The sequence below is a fragment of the Hylobates moloch genome, unplaced genomic scaffold (genome assembly GCF_009828535.3).
Source record: "Hylobates moloch isolate HMO894 unplaced genomic scaffold, HMol_V3 SCAFFOLD_1, whole genome shotgun sequence".
NCBI lineage: Eukaryota > Metazoa > Chordata > Mammalia > Primates > Hylobatidae > Hylobates > Hylobates moloch.
The window spans coordinates 180,143,167-180,163,357 of NW_026652276.1; the positions used below are offsets into that span (position 1 = coordinate 180,143,167).

The 20,191-nt window shown below is 35.8% G+C and overlaps 1 protein-coding gene across 1 annotated transcript in view; it reads left to right on the top strand.

The window, feature by feature from the left end:
• Positions 1–20,191, top strand: part of GNAT3 (G protein subunit alpha transducin 3) — a 53,862-nt gene that overhangs the window by 22,587 nt on the left and 11,084 nt on the right. The window contains exons 3-5 of the mRNA XM_032753494.1: positions 458–599; positions 10,890–11,047; positions 15,561–15,689. Coding sequence (XP_032609385.1) covers positions 458–599; positions 10,890–11,047; positions 15,561–15,689 — 429 coding nt within the window. The remainder of the gene's footprint in view (positions 1–457; positions 600–10,889; positions 11,048–15,560; positions 15,690–20,191) is intronic.

Here is a 20,191-nt window from a genome sequence, read left to right on the forward strand (position 1 = left end):
ATAGAAAGCAGGCACTCCTATTTTTCAGCATGATCGGAAAAGTCATGAATGTTCTAAATGACTTCACTTCCTCTAGACATCAGGTTGTAAACACAAGGCCAAGTTTCAAAACTCTGTATATATCTTTGTCCTGGGAATCTAGAAATTTTTCTCTTACCAAAAAAATAGACTTTCTAAGTATAATGCTTATGATTTACCCATTTTAAAAAAGTATTTTTAAATAACAAATCTTAAGTCTTTTCATATTTATCATGGGTAGGCCAGAAAGAAAATACTGTATAAATGACAATAATAATAAAAGTCCAAAGGCATAAAATTGCTTAGAGTTAGCATATACATATGGTCAAAATTCCTTTTTAATGAATATATACTGTAATTTTATTCAACTTATTTTGATGTGCTTTAGTGTTACAATCAATTATTCAACTCACGGAAACTTTTCATGTTTAAATTATAGGATCATCCATAAGAATGGTTACAGTGAGCAAGAATGCATGGAGTACAAAGCAGTAATTTACAGTAATACATTGCAATCCATCCTAGCTATTGTGAAAGCCATGACTACCCTTGGAATTGATTATGTAAATCCCAGAAGTGCAGTAAGTATGCAAATAATGACAGCTGTACGTCCTGCAATAGAGTTTGAGCCATAAAATAAGAGGACTTAGTAAGTTCATGGTATTAATCTATACCCAAAATTTAAAAATATGAAACATGAATTTTGAAACATTAATTCTGTTTTGTGTAAGATTTCTTATTTTCCTTGAAGTGAAGCTTTTTTACTGTATACTATAATATTATTCAACATTAGTTGTTTTCCTGAGGATTAAACTTAATATCAAATAATACACCATAACAAATAAAAATATTGCTTGTGATTGCTAAATACAAAAGAATTTATGGCATAAACACGATTTGCAATATCTCTACATTAATTTTTTAGTTATGTCATTTCAAAGAGACTAAAAATGTTTAATAATAACATAACAATTATAATTAATGTTTGATGATGATTACAAAGTCTGTGTAGCAACAGGGAAATGATTATAATGCTAAGTTTTTTAAAAAAATTCAAATGGTAGGAGTAAGCAAATGTTTGTATATTAAGTATATTGAAGTAGTCATAGTTCTGTTTGTAAGATAGCAACAAAATTATTTTCCCCAAAAGAAGACATTTATGCAGCCAAAAAACACATGAAAAAATGCTCATCATCACTGGCCATCAGAGAAATGCAAATCAAAACCACAATGAGATACCATCTCACACCAGTTAGAATGGCGATCATTAAAAAGTCAGGAAACAACAGGTGCTGGAGAGGATGTGGAGAAATAAGAACACTTTTACACTGTTGGTGGGACTGTAAACTAGTTCAACCACTGTGGAAGTCAGTGTGGCGATTCCTCAGGGATCTAGAACTAGAAATACCATTTGACCCAGCCATCCCATTACTGGGTATATACCCAAAGGACTATAAATCATGCTGCTATAAAGACACATGCACACGTATGTTTATTGCGGCACTATTCACAATATCAAAGACTAGGAACCAACCCAAATGTCCAACAACGATAGACTGGATTAAGAAAATGTGGCACCATATATACCATAGAATACTATGTAGCCATAAAAAATGATGAGTTCATGTCCTTTGTAGGGACATGGATGAAACTGGAAACCCTCATTCTCAGTAAACTATTGCAAGGACAGAAAACCAAACACCGCATGTTCTCACTCATAGGAGGGAATTGAACAATGAGAACAGTTGGACACAGGAAGGGGAACATCACACCCCAGGGACTGCTGTGGGATGGGGGGAGAGGGGAGGGACAGCATTAGGAGATATACCTAATGCTGAATGATGAGTTAATGGGTGCAGCACACCAACATGGCACATGGATACACATGTAACAAACCTGCACATTGTGCACATGTACCCTAAAACTTAAAGTATAATAATAATAAAAAATTATTTTCTCCCTACTTTATATTTTGCTATCTAATTATTTGACATTAAATTATATTTGAAATCCACTTACTTTAAAAGTTTATAGGCAAACATAAAAAATTATTTGGCAAATGGAACTTAAAGTATTATCCAAAGAACCATAGTTGACCCCACCCAAAAAAAAGAGTGAGTAGAATCCACAAGAAGAACTCACCCATTTCCATATGTCCCCTCCAGGAGCAGCTGGGCATCTGGTTACCTCCAGAGGATGCCAGTTGAATGCCTACCAGTGTAATTCTTGGAAACCTTGCTATAGAAACAATAAAAATAGAGAGCAAAAGCATAGTAAGGATAAAGAAAGAGCAGTCATTTGAACTCCCTCACCCAGCTTAGTGGACCTTTTAAATGACCACTGGATCTTGTAAATGACCACTAGAAATCATTACAATTAAAACAACAACATAAAAAGCCTTTTCTGTGCTCTTAATGTAAAGAAAGGGGAAATCCCCCCTTTTCCTGTCACTTTTCTTCAAAGAACAAGGAAATGCTAAGTATGGCCTTCAGGCAGATAGTTTATAAAGCAAGGAGTCAGATATTTTACTGATTCCCATTTCTAGCTTTCTCCACAGTTTGCTCCAATCTATCTCTCTGGCTACAGTTTCCCTCTCATGTGTAAAAGGGGAACTTGGAGGAGTCGAACTCGAAGATCCTTTTATTCTTTATCTCTCTATGACTTAGTGATCATGATCTTATTTAAATGTAGTTCAGTTATGGATCTGACCTTGGCTTTTCCTAAGAACATAAGATTTTAAATTGGCTCTTAAGAAACAACATAGTATACCCACCTTAATTTAAAAAAAACAAGGCTCAAAGAAGATTAGTTGGTTTACATTAAGTAGCTAGAGTTTATGGCAAAATCCACTTCTCCTGGATTCCATTATAGTGCTTTTTTGCTATTAAAGGATTTAATGATTAGAAATATTTATTTTTTTCTCTTAGGCAATAATAGTTACAAAAATAGACGTACCCTCTGAATTCCTTTGAGAATGATTTAATGATGTTTAAATTTGTAGATGCAATACGGTATTCCATGCATTTGTGCCAGAGAAGTTGGAAATCACAATCTTGCCTATTGCTACTTATTTAAATAGACTGTATCTTTCTTACAACCCAAAGTTTGTGAAACAGTGATGCTCTGATCACTAAATACCTGATATTTGACCGGATGTGGTGTCTCATGCCTATTATCTCAACACTTTGGGAGGCTGAGGCAAGAGGATCACTTGAGCCCGGGAGTTCCAGACCAGTCTGAACAATATAACCAGACCCTGTCTCTATAAAAAAAAAAAAAGAAAGGAAAAGAAAAAGAAAAAGAAAAAGAAAAAGAAATTAGCTAGGCATGGTGTCATGTACCTGTAGTTCCAGCTACTTGGGAGGCTGAGGTGGAAGGTTCACTTGAGCTTGGAAGGTCGAGGTTGCAGCAGCTGTGATGGCACCACTGCACTCCAGCCTGGGCAACAGAGCAAGACCCTGTCTTGAAAAAAAAAAAGTGAGATGTGAGATTTATTAGTAGAAGTCTTAATGATTTGACATACAGGGGAAGTGAAAATAATAAACTCTACACCTTGCTGCCATCATGCTAATTAAAAAAATAAAAGTACAGTTTATTCAAACTGTACATTGAATGGCATAAACAGATCAACTTAAGCAGCACTTAGCCATTGTCATAACTTCTCAAGAGTACCTATATTCTTAACTATCAGAAAATCACAGTTGTCAGGCACAACATAGTTCATATTTTGATTTCAGCTTATGTAAACTCTAGCAGTTTCAGCTGCATTCTAGTACTTGATTTTGAGATTAATATACTCTTGACCTGTTTGAAATTGTTTATTTAACAGATTGACTGCTAAACACTACCTACATGTGACTTGCAGAGTTCTGGTTAGCTCTCAATTATTTATACATGTGCATATACTTTTATATAACCATTTGCACATCATCACACAGATTGCCAGAGAGAAAGTTCTGATAGAAAATTTATGTGAGCTTTATTAGTCACTGGGTCTATAAGTTTGGACAAGTTAACCTCTCTAAATTTCATTGTCTGCTTCCACAGAATGTTATGGCTTTCCTCCATGAGTTACAATGACTCTTAAAGAAGGAAGCAAAAACATAAGAAATCCACTATATACAGAGTATTATAGAATGTACATTTTCAGTAAATATTAGGTATTTTCAGTAAAATATTAGGTATTATTTTTCAATATTTATTTTGAATATAGGATCATTAAAATTTAGGTAGTGAAATCTACACATCCAACATCATTTGAAAAAATTATTTTTTATTAAACTATTATTGATGTGGTAGACATTTAGTTGGATACTGGGGATGTAGTGAGGGCTCAGCAGTAACTGAGATGGAAATAATATGTCATCAGGAGAGGAGAGCTTGATGTTTAACAAGTAACTAAAAATACCCTGTTTCAAAAGGGATGTGCAGCTAAATGTGGAGCTCGATCCTTGCTTAAAGAAGGAATTACTAAGAAGCGGAACACTAACATTAAATGAGGATGGAAAAGAACCAATTAGTTTGGTTTTGGAAATGAGTTTGTAAGTTCTATTTGATATCTACATATGTAAACAATTACAAATGTGCATTTGAAGCCCAAAATGGACACTTTGTCTAGAGATCTAAATCTAGGTGTTATTGGCATGCCGTTATACTATGGCATATAATTCATACTAAAAAAGTAGGATGGAATAGGTGAAGCACTTAGATTAAGAAGGGAAGGGTATTAGGGATAACAGAGTCTAGGGAAGAGGGTTGAAAAAAAAAACAGTATTTTCTGCTAATTTGTTAGGAAAAGAACACTTCGGGGGAGAGGATAGAAAAGGAAATCAGAAGTACGTGAAATCACAGCATTCAAGAGAAGTGTTCCAAAGGGAATTATCCACATCAAAAGGTCTTGAGAGGTCAAAAAAGGGGCCTACGAAATAGAATCTATTGGATTTAGAAATATGGAGCCATTGGGAATACAGCGAGAGAGGTTTCAAAAGAATGGTGGACTCCTACTCCTGTGGAGTATGTGGAGAAATGAGAATAGGCTACTGGAACGGTTAAGGACAATATTTTCAGGACCTATCTATAGCCAAGGAGTAGGAGAGAGATGGGATATGTAGTTAGAGGCGAAGCAGCTAAATCGGGCTTGTTCTTATTGGTTGTGGTTTAGTATTTGATAGACTTATAATTTCCTAAGCATAGAACTTGAAAAGAGGGTTAACAAACCCTCTTTTTTTTGTTACCTATGTAACAAACCTTCATATCCTGAAGAAATAGGAAAGGAGAAATAATGAAGATATTTAGTAAATATCTACTTATCCTTTTGAATATTATTATATCCTATTTTGGAGCATATAGAATCCACACAACTGACATAAAAGATGCTGAAAATTGTAACACTTTTACTACATAATTTGAGTGCTGTTGTAATCATCTTGGATATAGAACCCTACAAAGTAAACTCTACAATATGAACCAAAAGGCACTGATTCCTCAGAAAGTTCTATAACTGAAGTTCTGTGATTAGATTTGTTTGGTATATGTGCATCCAATAACTTGGAAATTTTCAACCAATATTACTACTCAAAGATTCTGAAATCCGAGTAGCAACAAAACATGGCATTTTTAACTCAGCATTTCTCACAATTACTAGGTAAACTATATAGTCTTCCTTTCTTTTGATGTTTTTTTCATGATCTTTGGAAATATGACTCTAGGGTTCAGAATAAGTTCCGCAAAGTTCTAAGACCACCTGGGATCCCTAATATTAATGATGAAGTTCTGAGTAATCTGTAGGGAAAATGCATATTTTATTTTCTATACAATGTAGTCCCAAAGTTACACAATCTTAAGAGAATGAAGATGAGTTGATAGGTGCAGCAAACCACCATAGCACATGTATACCTGTGTAACAAACCTTCATGTTCTGCACATGTATCCCAGAACTTAAAGTAAAATAAGAAATGAATGAATAAAATAAATATTCTTTAAAGAGAGAGAGAGAGAGAGAGAGAGAGAATGAGCCATTCCAGGCCCACTGTAATTCCCAAGCTTGGGATGCCACTCAAATCCACAGGGTGTTATTTGAAAAATGTGGCAGAAAGGATGATTAGAGAAGGCTTCATTGAGGAGGTGGTATTGGGAAGAGACTTGAGTGAAAAAGGAAATGAACCACAGAAGGAAATGGAGGCAACAACCATTGAAATGCGCTGAAATGAGGGCTTGGTGAGTTCAAGGAGCAACAAATTGTTCAGTGCATCTTGAGTCGTGGGGGCAGGGAGAGAAAGGGAGAAAGGAGGGAAAGAGGGGGTCAAAACATGTAGAACCTTGTGAGTCACAGTAAGGGATAAGGGATTTGGGTTTTAGCCTGAGTTTTGAGTTTGGTGAGAAATTACTAGAGTTTTTAAAATATAATAAAATAGTAGGAGTTAAGTGTTCGATCAGTTTGGCCATTATGAGGAAGCTAAGTTTTCATAATACCTATACATTTTGGTGTTATATATTTTAAAAATTCACATTTGATGGGTAGGCTCAATCCTTTAAAAGCTTTAAAGAATTTTAAATTTAAAGAATTGTAATTATTGAAATTATACCAGCTTTTCAATAAGCACAGAAGAACATCAAGAATGGAAATACACTATGTTCAATAAAGTGTTATTTATGGTTAAAAAAATAACAACTGTATATTGCCAGAAATTCTTAATGCAGTCAGAACAGTTGTGTCACTTTAAAGCTTTTAAAAACTACCTTTGCAGGGCCTGACATGCAGAGATTCTGATTCGTTTTGTTTGGGTTGCAGTTCTGCTATCAGTATTTTTAAGGGTACACCATATGCTTGTAATGTGCAGCCTGAATTGGAAATCATTACCATAGGCTCCACCTATGCATGCACAAATTTAAAAAGTAAAAGGTCTGGAGACACAAAAACCAACCTGATAGGATAACTTGCCTTTGTGGGAGGTAGTAGGATTGAAGTGGTCAAGGGAGACTTCGTAATATTTAAGTGTTTAAACTAGAACTATATTCATGATACCTCTACAAATAAAGTATAGTATATTGAAATTAAAAATTGATTTTTTTTTTAAAAAAGGAAGGCCAGGTATGGTGGCTCATGCCTGCAATCCTAGCACTTTGGGAGGCCGATGTGGGCAGATCATGAGGTCAAGAGATTGAGACCATCCTGGCCAACATGGTGAAACCTTGACCCTACTAAAAAAAAAAAAAAAAAAAAAAAAATACAAAAATTAGCTGGGTGTGGTGGTGTGCACCTGTAGTCTCAGCTACTTGGGAGGCTGAGGCAGGAGAATCGCTTGAAAGTGGGAGGTGGAGGTTGAAGTGAGCCTAGGTTGTGCCACTGCACTCCAGCCTGGGTGACAGAGCAAGACTCCGTCTCAAAAAAAAAAAAAAAAAAGAAAAAGAAAAGAAAAAAGAAATAAAAAAAGAAAGAAATGAAACAGTGTATCTGTTTGGTTTGTAAAGATATGCTGACAAGATACATAATTTTTTCTCCTTAGGGATAAAACTGTGTAGTGGTTGTTTTATCGCATCATTTGTCCTAAATAGCACTTTAATAGTGGAAGGAGCCAATAGCATGATGCTAGTGAAAGTGACCAGAGCATATTTCACGGAACTTGCAGTTCTCTTTCATATCCATTTAACAGAGAAATGGGGTTTTAAAAATCTATCCTGTGTTGATGCAGGAAAATCAGGTTGAGACTTGATTTGGCCATTTGTTGACAAAAAAGCCAAACTCTGTAAAATACTTGAAGAGATTTATTTTGAGCCAAATGTGAGGGCCATGACCCATGGCACAGTGTCAGGAGGTCCTGAGAACATATGCCCATGGTAGTTAAGTTATAGCCTGATTTTATACATTCTATGGGGATTAAAGTTACAGGCAGGTATCAGTCAATACATGCAAAGTCCAGAAAGGCAGGACAACTTGAAGCAGGACCTTCCAGTCATAGGTGGATTCAAACATTTTCTGATTGGTTGAAAAGAATTAAGTTATTTTTTGATTGGTTGAAAGAATTAAGTTATTGTCTAAAGGCCTAGAATGAATAGAAAGGAGTCTCTAGGTTAAGAGGCTGTGGAGACCAATGTTCTTATTATGTAGATGAAGTCTCATAGGTGGCACCCTTAGAGGCAATAGATGGCAAATATTTCCTATATAGACCTTTAAAAAGTGCTAGACTCTCAGCTAATCTCACCAGGATCAGAAAAGGCCTTGAAAAGGGAAGGGGATTCTCTACACAATGTAAATTTCTCCCACAAAAGACAGCTTGTATTTTGTTATTTTCTTTTATTCTTTTATATATGCCAAAAAATATATTTGGGGGTAAAATAATTTCTTTCAGGGCCTGCTGTATACTGAGAGTCAGGTTGGAATTTGGATTCTTATTGCTATAAAGAGTCTGTTTTATCAGTCCTAAGATCTCTGTTTTAATGTTAATGCGGGTGAGTTAGGCCTGAATTCCAAAGGGTGGAGAGCCTAATGAGGCATGTCTGAACCCACCCTTCCTATCAGGGCCTGACCTAGTTTTTCAGATTTACTTTGGAATTCTTTTGGCCAAGAGGGATTTCTGTTGGTTGCAGGGCTTAGAATTCTGTTGCTTGGGGGACTTAAAATTTTGTTTTTGGTTTACACGTTGAATATGTGGATCAATGATCATCTGATCAGTTTACTTTTAACAATAAAAGCTGATTGTGAAGAAAGATAGAATAAGTTGTTTTCTTTTTTTACCCTTACCAGTGTCTCTTTAACAGTAAGTGACATACCCTTATTTTTTATACAAAGAGCAGATTTTTGATAAAATGGTAGAAAAAAAACTGTAGTCAATTCAAAATAATAATAAGCTGAATTGTATCAGAAAAGCAGCAAGTTTTTATTGAACATACTTCATTGGTAATGTCAGAGGCATTTGAACCAGAGCAACTTCATCTTAAATAGGAGCTGAGGAAAATGAGACTGAGACCCACTAGGCTTCATTCCCAGACAGTTAAGGCATTCTAAGTTACAGGGTGAGATAAGGAGGTCGGCACAAGATGCAGGTCATAACGACCTTGCTGATAAACAGGCTGCAGTAAGAAGCTGGCCCAAACCCACCCAAACCAAGATGGCCATGAGAGTGACCTCTGCTTGTCCTCACCGCTATACTCCCACCAGCACCATGACAGTTCACAAATGCCGTGGCAATGTCAGGAAGTTACTCTATATGCTCTAACAAGGGGAGGTATGAATAATCCACCCCTTGTTTAGCATATCATCAAGAAACCACAAAAATGAACAAACAGCAGCCCTCAGGGCTGCTCTGTATATGGAGTAGCCATTGTTTTATTCCTTTACTTTCTGAACAAACTTGCTTTCACTTTGCCCTACGGACTCATTCTGAATTCTTTCTTGTGTGAGATCCAAGAACCCTCTCTTGGGATCTGGATTGGGACCCCTTTCCTGTAACGGTAACAGCCTGACATGGCACAAAATGTGCTTGTGTTTGACTCTTATTCTGATGCTTATTGTATTTACTGGTTTACTGGTTTCTAAAACTCTGAGTTTTAGATTCCTCACATGTAAAATGGAGAAAATATAGTGTCTATCTCACGGTTGTGAGGATTATGTGAGATATTATATGTGCAGTTTTGTAAATTGTAATAATATGCACTAGGAGGATTATGAGCTAAAAAGGATATCAGTTTTGGAGGCTGACAACAAGGTTGAGTTCAGACTTCTCCATTTGCCTGGGCTATTACCCACAGTCAATTTAGTTATTCTGAAACTCAACCTCTTAATCTTTAAAAAAATGATTTGTCATAAAGCTGTTTTGATTATTTGTTTAAATAAATTGCAGACTATAGTATTTACTCAGCAAACTTCTATTTCATTCTTCGCTGGTAACCTCCAAATGTTATCCCAACAGGACTAAGACAATAATTCCTTGCTTTGCATAAAAAACTCTCATCTCTGTCCTACTGATTTGCTCCAAAGGCATATGCAATCAACGATACCTACAGGGATGTTCAAAAATATTATGTGGATCCAAATGTTTACCATTCTTAATATCATTATAAGAAGGTAACCTGATGACAAAAATTATATATTAATTTTTTTGAAAAAATACAATTTTAGAATAATGAATTTATTTCCATTTTTACTTTTTTTTTTTTTTTGAGACAGGGTCTGGCTCTGTCACCTAGGCTGGAATGTAGCAGTACAATCTCTGCCCACTGCAACCTCTGCCTCCCAAGCTCAAGCAATTCTCCCACCTCAGTCTCCCAAGTAGCTGGGACTACAGACATGCACTACATCCCTGACTAATTTTTTTGTAGAGAACAATTTTGCCATGTTGTCCAGGCTGGTCTCAAACTCCTGGACTCACATGATCTACCCACCTCGGCCTCCCAAAGTGCTGGGATTATAGGCGTTAGCCACCATGCCCAGTCTACTCTAATTTTTACTTGGCTTTTTTTTTTCTAGAAAAATTCATGGCAATGAATAAAAAAAGAAGAAAATACCAGATTAAATCAGGTTAATTTTTCTTTTACCTTGGTATAATATGTAGACCTTTTGCAAACTCAATATGAGTACAGCAAAGTATTACTATCCTTCTTGATATCATATTCAGAAGTCAGTGACATTTTTCAAAATATGCTAATTTCTTCACATAATATTTTATAGTTTTTGCAAAGGAGAACTCTTCTGGACATCATCCAGCCATGAAAAACTTTAGTTCTATTTACCTCAATATAGTTTAAAAAGATGTTTGGTGGAATTATTAGCTAGAGGAATAAGATTAAAATTATCCCAGTAAAATACTCTATTAGAAAATAGAATATGTGATTCCAAATAATACATTCTTATTCTCACCAAAATATTGTTCTAGGAGGACCAACGACAACTTTATGCAATGGCAAATACCCTGGAAGATGGTGGCATGACGCCTCAACTGGCTGAGGTAATAAAACGGCTGTGGAGAGATCCGGGAATTCAGGCCTGCTTTGAAAGGGCATCTGAATATCAGCTCAATGACTCAGCAGCTTAGTAAGTGAATTCACTTTAAGGGGAACCGGAGGTAAAACATTTAAAATTAAGAATTATAATTCTGCATACTTCGCATTTGTAAATTCAAATAAGGAAAATAAATGGTGTTACATTTTATTAAAGTAAAATAAAAAGCAATTGAAGAGAAATGAAAATGAACAAGGTGACATAATGAGATTTAAGAAAATATAACCAGGGGAGCATTTCAAATAACTAAGTTTGAAACTGCCTGAGAAGATTCTATGTTGCAAATATCTTCTCTTGATTAAAAAGAGTTAACCATTATGCATAGCGTTTCACACTAACACAGACTGGTGACATGCACACTGAGGTTTTGGGCTATTCATTTCACCTCTATTCATATTAGTGAAATCATCTCCTAGATTAATTTCATTAATGACACATGCCTTGGCTTATTGGGTTGATGACCATGATGCAAAATTCTAGAAGAAATTAATGAAATGATTTCCAAAATACTTGTATACTAGGAGATTCTTTTGGAGTCTCAAAAAATTCTGTAAATTTCACTGCTTGTATCATCCATTTAGCATTAATTAACCATAAGGAAATTAGGGGCTTGTGACACTATTTATACGTTCATTATCAAAGTGATTTGAAATTTTCTTTTAGTGCTGGGCACACTGGCTCACACCTGTAATCCCAGCACTTTGGGAGGCCATGGCAGGCAGACAGCTTGAGGTCAGGAATTTGAGACCAGCCTGGGCTACATGGCAAAGCCAAGTTGCTATAAAAAAAATACAAAATTAGCCAGGTGTGGTGGCATGTGCCTGTAGTCCCAGCTACTTGGGAAGCTGAGACAGGAGGATTGCTTGAGCCCAGGAGGTCAAGGCTGCAGTAAGCAGAGACCTCACCATTGCACTCCAGCTGGGGCAAAAGAGCAAGACCCTGTCACCAAATTAACCCCAAAAAACAATTCTTTTAGCAAGTGGTTCCTAACATAGCCCCCCACTATATGCCTGCAAGATGTGTGCATACGTAAATACAATCTAATTACTCATTTTCTATTTCCATTCATGCATATATGTGAAAAAGTGTAAATATAGTTCTTTTGATGAACTCCCCCCACCAACAGAAGCTGCTAGCATCATTTAATTAAACAAAAGCAAAACAGTAATGTAAAAGTGAAACAAATGAAAAAGATCGGTTAAGGACAGAACAATGAAGCTTGCATGACACTTCAGATTTTTAATCACTGATGGACAGAATGATTAGGGAGAGAAAATAAGCTATATAAACTCTAGAGAAAAAATTTTCTGTAATTATTCATTCATCTTTATTTTAGACCCCAATTTCAAAGGGCACATTGCTTTTGGAGGAAAGAGTTTTTCCTAGCTCTCTGATGAAGGAGAGAATGAATCTCATTTTGTGATTATATCAACTTGAATAACTTTTCATAAGTGTCTCAACACCTACCACATTTTAATAGTACAAGGGATCTCTGCAGTGGAGTAAAACATTGCTTTCCTATACTATTCATTGGTAAGGATAGTCACAATGAGCAAGAAGCTGAATTGTGGAATATTTCCATAAAATCTTGCTTAGTAAAGCTCTGGGTAGAGAGCCAGAGAGAAAGATAGATTAAAGTGGGCTCTCATTAATATATTTAGTCTTATACAAACCACATAGTTAAAATGGGCAAATAAATGGCATTTTATTATATTTTCTAGTATTTAATTTTAGCTTTTTCCGTTATTTAAATACTTAAAGTATGTTTTACACTGGGACTATCTACTCCATTATAGATTCATAGTAAAATTTTAAATCTGTTCATCAAGTTAAAAACAATTAAACAATATCAATTTGCATTCGTTTTGTAAATGTTGCCCATATTGTAATAGTTTTCAACTATCCAGATTACTGCAGGTGCAATAGAATAACAACGGGAAAGCTCATTTTCCCTGTGTCTCAGAGAAATTTCATACATAAACAAAAATTAATAAGAATAATAAAGGGTTTTTTTTTTTTCCTGCTCTTAGGTGTCCTTAAAAGGAAAGCTTGCTGAGAAAAGTAGTTGAATGGTCATTGCTTTCTTCCAGAAATTAAGAGCAGATTTTTTTTTTCCAAACACTGAATTACATTGGAAAACTAGATATAAAATGAGATTGGTAATACAATGTGTGTCTATTTCATATACATTATATAGAGCAAGGTCTCTTAACACTTTTTTCTTTTCTTTTTTTGGTAAAAGTAAGATACTTCTTGTTTTCTCAAATCTAGAGATCCTTCAAGTTAAGGCTAACAAAACTAAATACAATCAGAATAAGGGAAAGGAATGCCATAGTTGGCAACATAACCTCATCAGTTCTAGCAAATTGAAAGAAGAGGGGTATGGCAGGGATGATCAGAGGAAACATTTTAGTTGACTGCATGGTTTACTAATTGCAGCCATCTAGTATGCCTTTAAAATTCCACGTGCTTTAAGAATTACCATGGACTTCACCAGGAAAAATACTAGTTTAAATAATTGGAAAAGAGTTTTGTACTTTTAAATGATTAGATTCATATATGTTAAGGGCCTCTATTTGGTCTAAGCTTTAGATTATAGGCTTGAACTCCCACATTCTATATTTGTTTATTTAAACAAGCACTGTAAATGCAAATTTGTCAGTCTGCTAATGCTTCTGCTTTGCTTGAAATTGTTTATACATGCAAATAAATGTGTCCTTACCAAAGTTTTCATTTAGCTATCATGAAATGAATTTAATCTTTATTTTGGTAGGTATATTTTTGGGTTATTTTTGTTTTCTTTTTACGCTTGCATGAACTAACTGACCAAGAATACACCTACCACACATGCAGGCTTAGTTAACAGAAAATTCACAGAGGGATTTGCTTGCCAAAATAGAAAATAAATACACTAGCAAATTCTGCCAGTACTTCTCCAGTCCATTTACATCTTGATGTTTCACTCTTTTTTCAAAAGAAAACTTAAGTTTTTTTAGAATAAAACAATGATGATAAATTTTCATATTATATATGTTATGTGTTTCTGAGGTATGATTTTTACTCTTGGCAGAAATCCCTTCGAGACACTTGTCCACCCTTAATTTGTTTCAGCTTAAAAGGAAAAAGATCCTCCAAGAATAAATTACCTACATTAATAATGAATTTTTTTAAATAATAAAATAGTTCTGTTTTTTCGATCTTTGTGCTAGGTGCTAAGGCATAACAGCTTCTCAGCTTAATCACTGAACAAACACTTTTTAACACTGACTAACATTCAGCTGGATTCTACCTCACAAATTCTGTCTCGATGGAAGCACTCGAATCTTATCTTTCTATAAATGTGGTTCAGTGTAATGGTGAAATGTGTCATAAAAGCATCAGCATGCTATTACTATTTGTATCTAAAATTTTTACAGAAATAGTGATATTGCTAAGCCACTAAAAGCTTAGTATCAAAAGTCCAGGCCAGTGGTTTTCAAATTATTTTTAAAGCAATAAACCCCCTCCCCCGCCTTTTTTTTTTTTTTTAAGTTTAAAGACATTATCTGGTTTCAAGAGTTAGGAAGCTGAGAGCAGGAAGCTGAGAGCAGGTTTTTTTCCTCTAATTTAACAGACTGTTATAGCGTACACAGTTTAATTAGACTTATTCCTGTTCATCACCACACCTAAATCCTGTGAGGAGAAAAAAAACACCATATTCAGCCTGATAGTACTAGGAATTTTTAACACAGCTTCCTGGAAGGGGTAAAGACACAGTAATGCATTGATGGAAGAGGAGGTGGGAGTGGGGACAGTGGGTATGTTCACCCTTCTGTCCCCAGGAGAGCCAGGTCAGGGTGGGTTTGCAAATTCATGAGTCACTTCCAGCATAGACCAGGAAGAGAGACAAATGGTACTTCTTTTATTGCACTAACTAGATATTGCAATGGCATTTAATGGAAATGGCTGAGTCCTGATGAGGCAAATCCATGCAAAAATAACAAACAACCTTCAAATTAGTACATTCAAATCAATCACTCTCATAAAACCGAAAATGCCTAAATTCAAATTGCAGAATTTCGAGGATCATCTAGCCACTACCACTATAAGGCAGATTTTAGTTTTGTAATGATCCAGGCACTATAAAGAGAAATTTTATTTCATACTCCTATCCATATACAAGCAAACTTCTCACATAAACTACATAAAAAACAGGTTAAGGCAGTGCTGATTTAGGTGCCTTTAGAAGAGGACGCTGGGGGTCAGCTGTGTGCCACATTCAGCACTCTGCGTCCTGCAACATTCCAGCTACCAAACTTGTAATTCTGATGAGCAGAGCTTGGAAAGCACCAGTTTAGAATTTATCATTTTTAATAGATCCTACACTAAAAATTCATTTGTACTGAATCCTGGTTTCTTCAAACGCAAAGTTAAAAAATATATATATTCTCACACACATATATGTATGTATGTGTGTATATATACATATATGTATGTATTATATGTATACATGTATGTATTTATGTATTATATATACACATATATAATTTTGTTTTGTCTTTATTAGCTACCTTAATGATTTAGATAGAATAACAGCATCTGGGTACGTGCCAAATGAACAAGATGTTCTCCATTCTCGAGTGAAAACAACTGGAATCATTGAAACTCAATTCTCCTTTAAAGACTTGCACTTCAGGTATGACCAAATATCTTTTCTAACTGTGGACAGAAGTATGCATCAGGCTTAATATTTCCTCATGGAGAAAAGCTCTAGCCCATGTTCAGGTTCAATGATCCTTGGATGTACTCACTAGCTCTAGTTTACCTTCAGTACCACTGTCCTTTACTGTCCTCCTATAGCCTCTCACCCCAGCCTCTCATCCTGAGCCTCACCCCTCCTTCCAGGCTAAAATGCTTCTGGCTTGAGCGGGTGGGGACTAGATTTTACTTTCCTCATGCTTAAAACTGGCACTGTAATTTGGGGAAAAAAAGAAAATGTATTTAAATAATACACAAGAAATAGGTGCCAGGAATCCTATTTCCTTTGCCTTTCTATTTTCCTATTTGCTTGAAATATTCCTACAACATCTGTTTCCTTAACTTTAAAAAATGCAAATTACCAAGATGAGAATTATTTGAATATGATACTATTTACTGCAATAACAAGACATATTTTATAGCCGTGTTTTGAGTATGAAAATGAATCATTATTTTCATTGCTGTTACCTTATCGAGAGCTTCCTAGAAATTCTGCTGCAAAATCACTCATTTACTATACCAAGAAGTGGAAACCCATACTATAATGTTAGAAAATATCCCTTAATATTTAAATACCTTTTTGTATGGATTGTGGACAATGTGGAATATTAAACATTAATAGCAGGTTCTAGCTGCATTGTTTAGTAATGACAAAAATCAGTAAAAATATAACTAATAAGATTACTCATGCATCAAACAATGAGAATAATCTTAAAGAGTAAAAAACTGGAGATAGAGTAGCATGAATTATTCATATCCATTTGTGAGGAAAAAGAAAATGGTAATTAATCAACATCATAAATTTATTTTAGTAAGATAAAAGCTTCAAATATTTTAAAGTATGTGTTATATATAATATCTAAGTAGAATACCTATTATGCAGGTATATTTTCAACGAATATGGAAAAAACTCTTTAAAATTCATATCTAAATTTTAGGCCCACAAATAGTTAATTTTCTGAAAGATGAGCCAAAGATTAAACCAGGGTAAAGGGACTGTACAGATTGGGATCAACATCCTCTCTTGGCAAATGTAGGAAAGGTTTGTCGTCAGTCCTGGCTTCACTATTGTATAGTTCTTTTTGGCAACTACTTTCTTCAGACTCCTCACCTTTGATCCAGTTTCTGGGTTTTCCTTTGAGGCCCTGAGTCCAGTTGTTTCTCCCCTCTGCCCCTCCCACCCCAGTGAAAGCATTTTTGACAATGTCCCTTTTCTGTCTTACTCTCCTTTCTTTTCTCCATATGTCTCACTGAAACAGATTAGAACTGAGTTTGGGCCTTGAGGCTGCCCAGACCAAAGTTCCAATTCCAGGTTATCTAATAATTAGCAGTAGGAGTTAAGAAACAGTTAACCTTTTCTTTACTTGCTTGCCTAATGAGTTTGTTGTAAAGATTAGATGAAGTAAAATCCTAGTGGAGAGTTATAACTTGATGTAGCTTACCTTTCACAAGCCAGTGGAACTCTCTGTGTCCTAGACTGTCTGGACCATAAACGGGTTTGGACAAGTGATGTTACCTGTTGAATACCTAAAAGCTCATGACCCAAGTTACTCCCTACAATACCAACCAATTTGGTATTGTCTCAAAAATGATCACTTTCAAAAATTATCTTGTTTATGTATCTGTTCTTTAACATTTCAAGCCTTTGCACTTGCTAGTCTCTTTGCCTAAAGTGCTCTGCCCCTGAATCTGCAAGAAACATCTCCTTCTTATCATTAAGTTCCAAAATCAAATGCATATCCTCATGGAGGTGTAACCATCTTACCTATGTACCATCCATGCTTATCCCTGTCACTATATACCCTGCAGCATGCTGATGAATGTTTAACAGCAGGGTTTCTGGGGCAGTAAGGCAATGGAGGGCTGGCCGATTGTAGCTCTTGATTTTTCTGGTGCAAATAACCCCACCATGGCCAATTTCACTCAACCAAGGTGATGTCACTAAATGCAGAGTTGAGGAGAAATGCAAATAAACAGCTCACACTAGCTAAGCCAGGGTGAGCCATAGCCACTGCAATATTGATACATCACACTGCTTTCCTTTAAAAAAAAATGATCAGCATATGAGATTGCCTTCCTTCTTTATTAGTTTTCTCTTCTTGTTTCTGTTTCTATCTCATATGCCCCTGAGCTCCTGGAGGCTAGGGGCCATGTCTATTTATAGCTCTACTTCCAGTGCTTATTATAGTGGCTAGCGCAGAGTAAGAATGCAGGTAATTTTTGCTGAATGAGTAAATGCACTATGCCAAACACTCTACATACACAATCTTTATACTTGCACAGTAGCATCATGAGCTGAGTATTGCTATCCATACTCAGGATAAGCAATCTTGGTTATCCTGAGGCTAACTGGATAGCTTCAAAAACTGTAGGCTATACTGAGATAAAAAGATCTCCCCCAAGGTCTTTCACAGCAGTGCTAGAGATGGAATTAAAATGCATATCTTTCTGTCTACAAAGACCACACTCCTTACACTGTATGGCACTAATGAGTTGTTAGTTAAATTGGGGTGAAAACCATTTTTCTATAGAGTGTTTTTTTCAGTGTTGTTGGTCATTTATAATCTCTTTCAGAGAGAAGGAGGGAGGGAGGATAAAATGACAGCCTTTTGGGGAACTATCTTTAAGTTGGAGGGTCATGTGGTCCTTTATAAGTCAGTGCTTCTAAAAACCAGAGTACAAGACAACTGCCAATAAACACATAAATCCTCAGAAAATCATGGTCATTTTCTGAGATATCTATTTCACTCTGAACCAAGTAATATCAATAATCATAAAATTTTGAAACTTAATTATGAGTATGTGATGGTTAATACTGAGTGTCAACTTAATTGGCTTGAAGGATATGAAGTATTGATCCTGGGTGTGTCTCTGAGGGTGTTACCAAAGGAGATTAACATTTGAGTCAGTGGGCTGGGAAAGGCAGACCCATCCTTAATCTGGGTGGGCACAATCTAATCGGCTACCGACGCAGCTAGAATATAGGCAAGCAGAAAAATGTGAAAAGACAGACTGGCCTAACCTCCCAGCCTACATCTTTCTTCTGCATCAGTGCCCCTCAGCTGGTACTGCCACCACATCAGCTGCCCTCCCAGAGATAGAAAGATGTAGGCTGGGAGGCTAGGCCAGCTTCCCTTTTCACATTTTTCTGCTTGCTTATATTCTAGCTGTGCTGGAAGCTGATTAGCTTGTGCCCACCCAGATTAATGGTGGGTCTGCCTTTCCCAGCCCACTGACTCAAATGTTCCTCTCCTTTGGCAACACCCTCACAGACACATCCAGGATCAATACTTTGTATTCTTCAATCCAGTCAAGTTGACACTCAGTATTAACCATCACAGAGTAGAATATAACATTTGCATTAATGTTTAAAATAAAATATTAATTTTAAAATACATTTTATTGTTACAACAGGACTCTTCAGTTTAGACCTCTAGACCCTCTTTGGTACATAGTCATTTTCCTCTGTCCTTTTGTAGTTTTGTGACTTTGTGAAGCACTATCTTAAATCATATAGGAAGGTGAGCTATTTTGCTTTTGAATATTATTGATCCTTATGAAGCAATGAGGAGTGTTTTGCTAATTCTCTATTACAGTATCAATGCTAAAATGTAAGGTGTTTGTGACTTGGATTGTGAAGCCCAGCTAGAAATTATTTTGATACAATATTCTCTTGGCGCGGTGGCTCACACCTGTAATCCCAGCACTTTGAGAGGCCGAGGTGGGTGGATTACTTGAGGTCAGGAGTTCAGACCAGCCTGGCCAACATGGTGAAACCCTGTCTCTACTAAAAATACAAAAATTACCCAGGCATGGTGGCATGCCCCAGTAATCCCAGCTATGCAGGAGGCTGAGGCTGGAGAATCGCTTGAACTCAAAAGGCGGAGGTTGCAGTGAGCCAAGATCGCGCCACTGCACTCTAGCCTGGGTGACAGAACAAGACTCTGTCTCAAAAAAAGAAAAAAAAAAGAACATTCTCTTTACTGTGCAACTACCACCTCTTCACTGTATACTAAAACAGGTTTCAAGCTTGTTTTCTTAAGAGCCTTTGCCTTTCCTCTGACTCAAGACAATGTTATTAAAGGCATTTTCAATGAGGAAGAGGATGGAAGATACAGTACCTCCTTACTCCAATGCAAGGAATTTTTCTAAAAACAAGTCTTTATTTAAACAATAAAATTTGGAAATATTTAAACTTTGTTACAAAATATTTTAAGATATTTTTTTCTTGAGGAGCTATTTAAAATTATTTAAATACAGTTTTAAGTTTAGTTAGAGCAATTAAGATATATTAATCCTTTAATAAATTCTCACCGTTAAATAACTTTTCTTTCAAGTGCTAAATAGGATAGCCCAAAAGTGCACAGGGTTTTGGAGTGTACAATTCTGTAGTATTTCAAAATAGGAAGTATAAAAATAATGTACCTTCCAACTTTATTT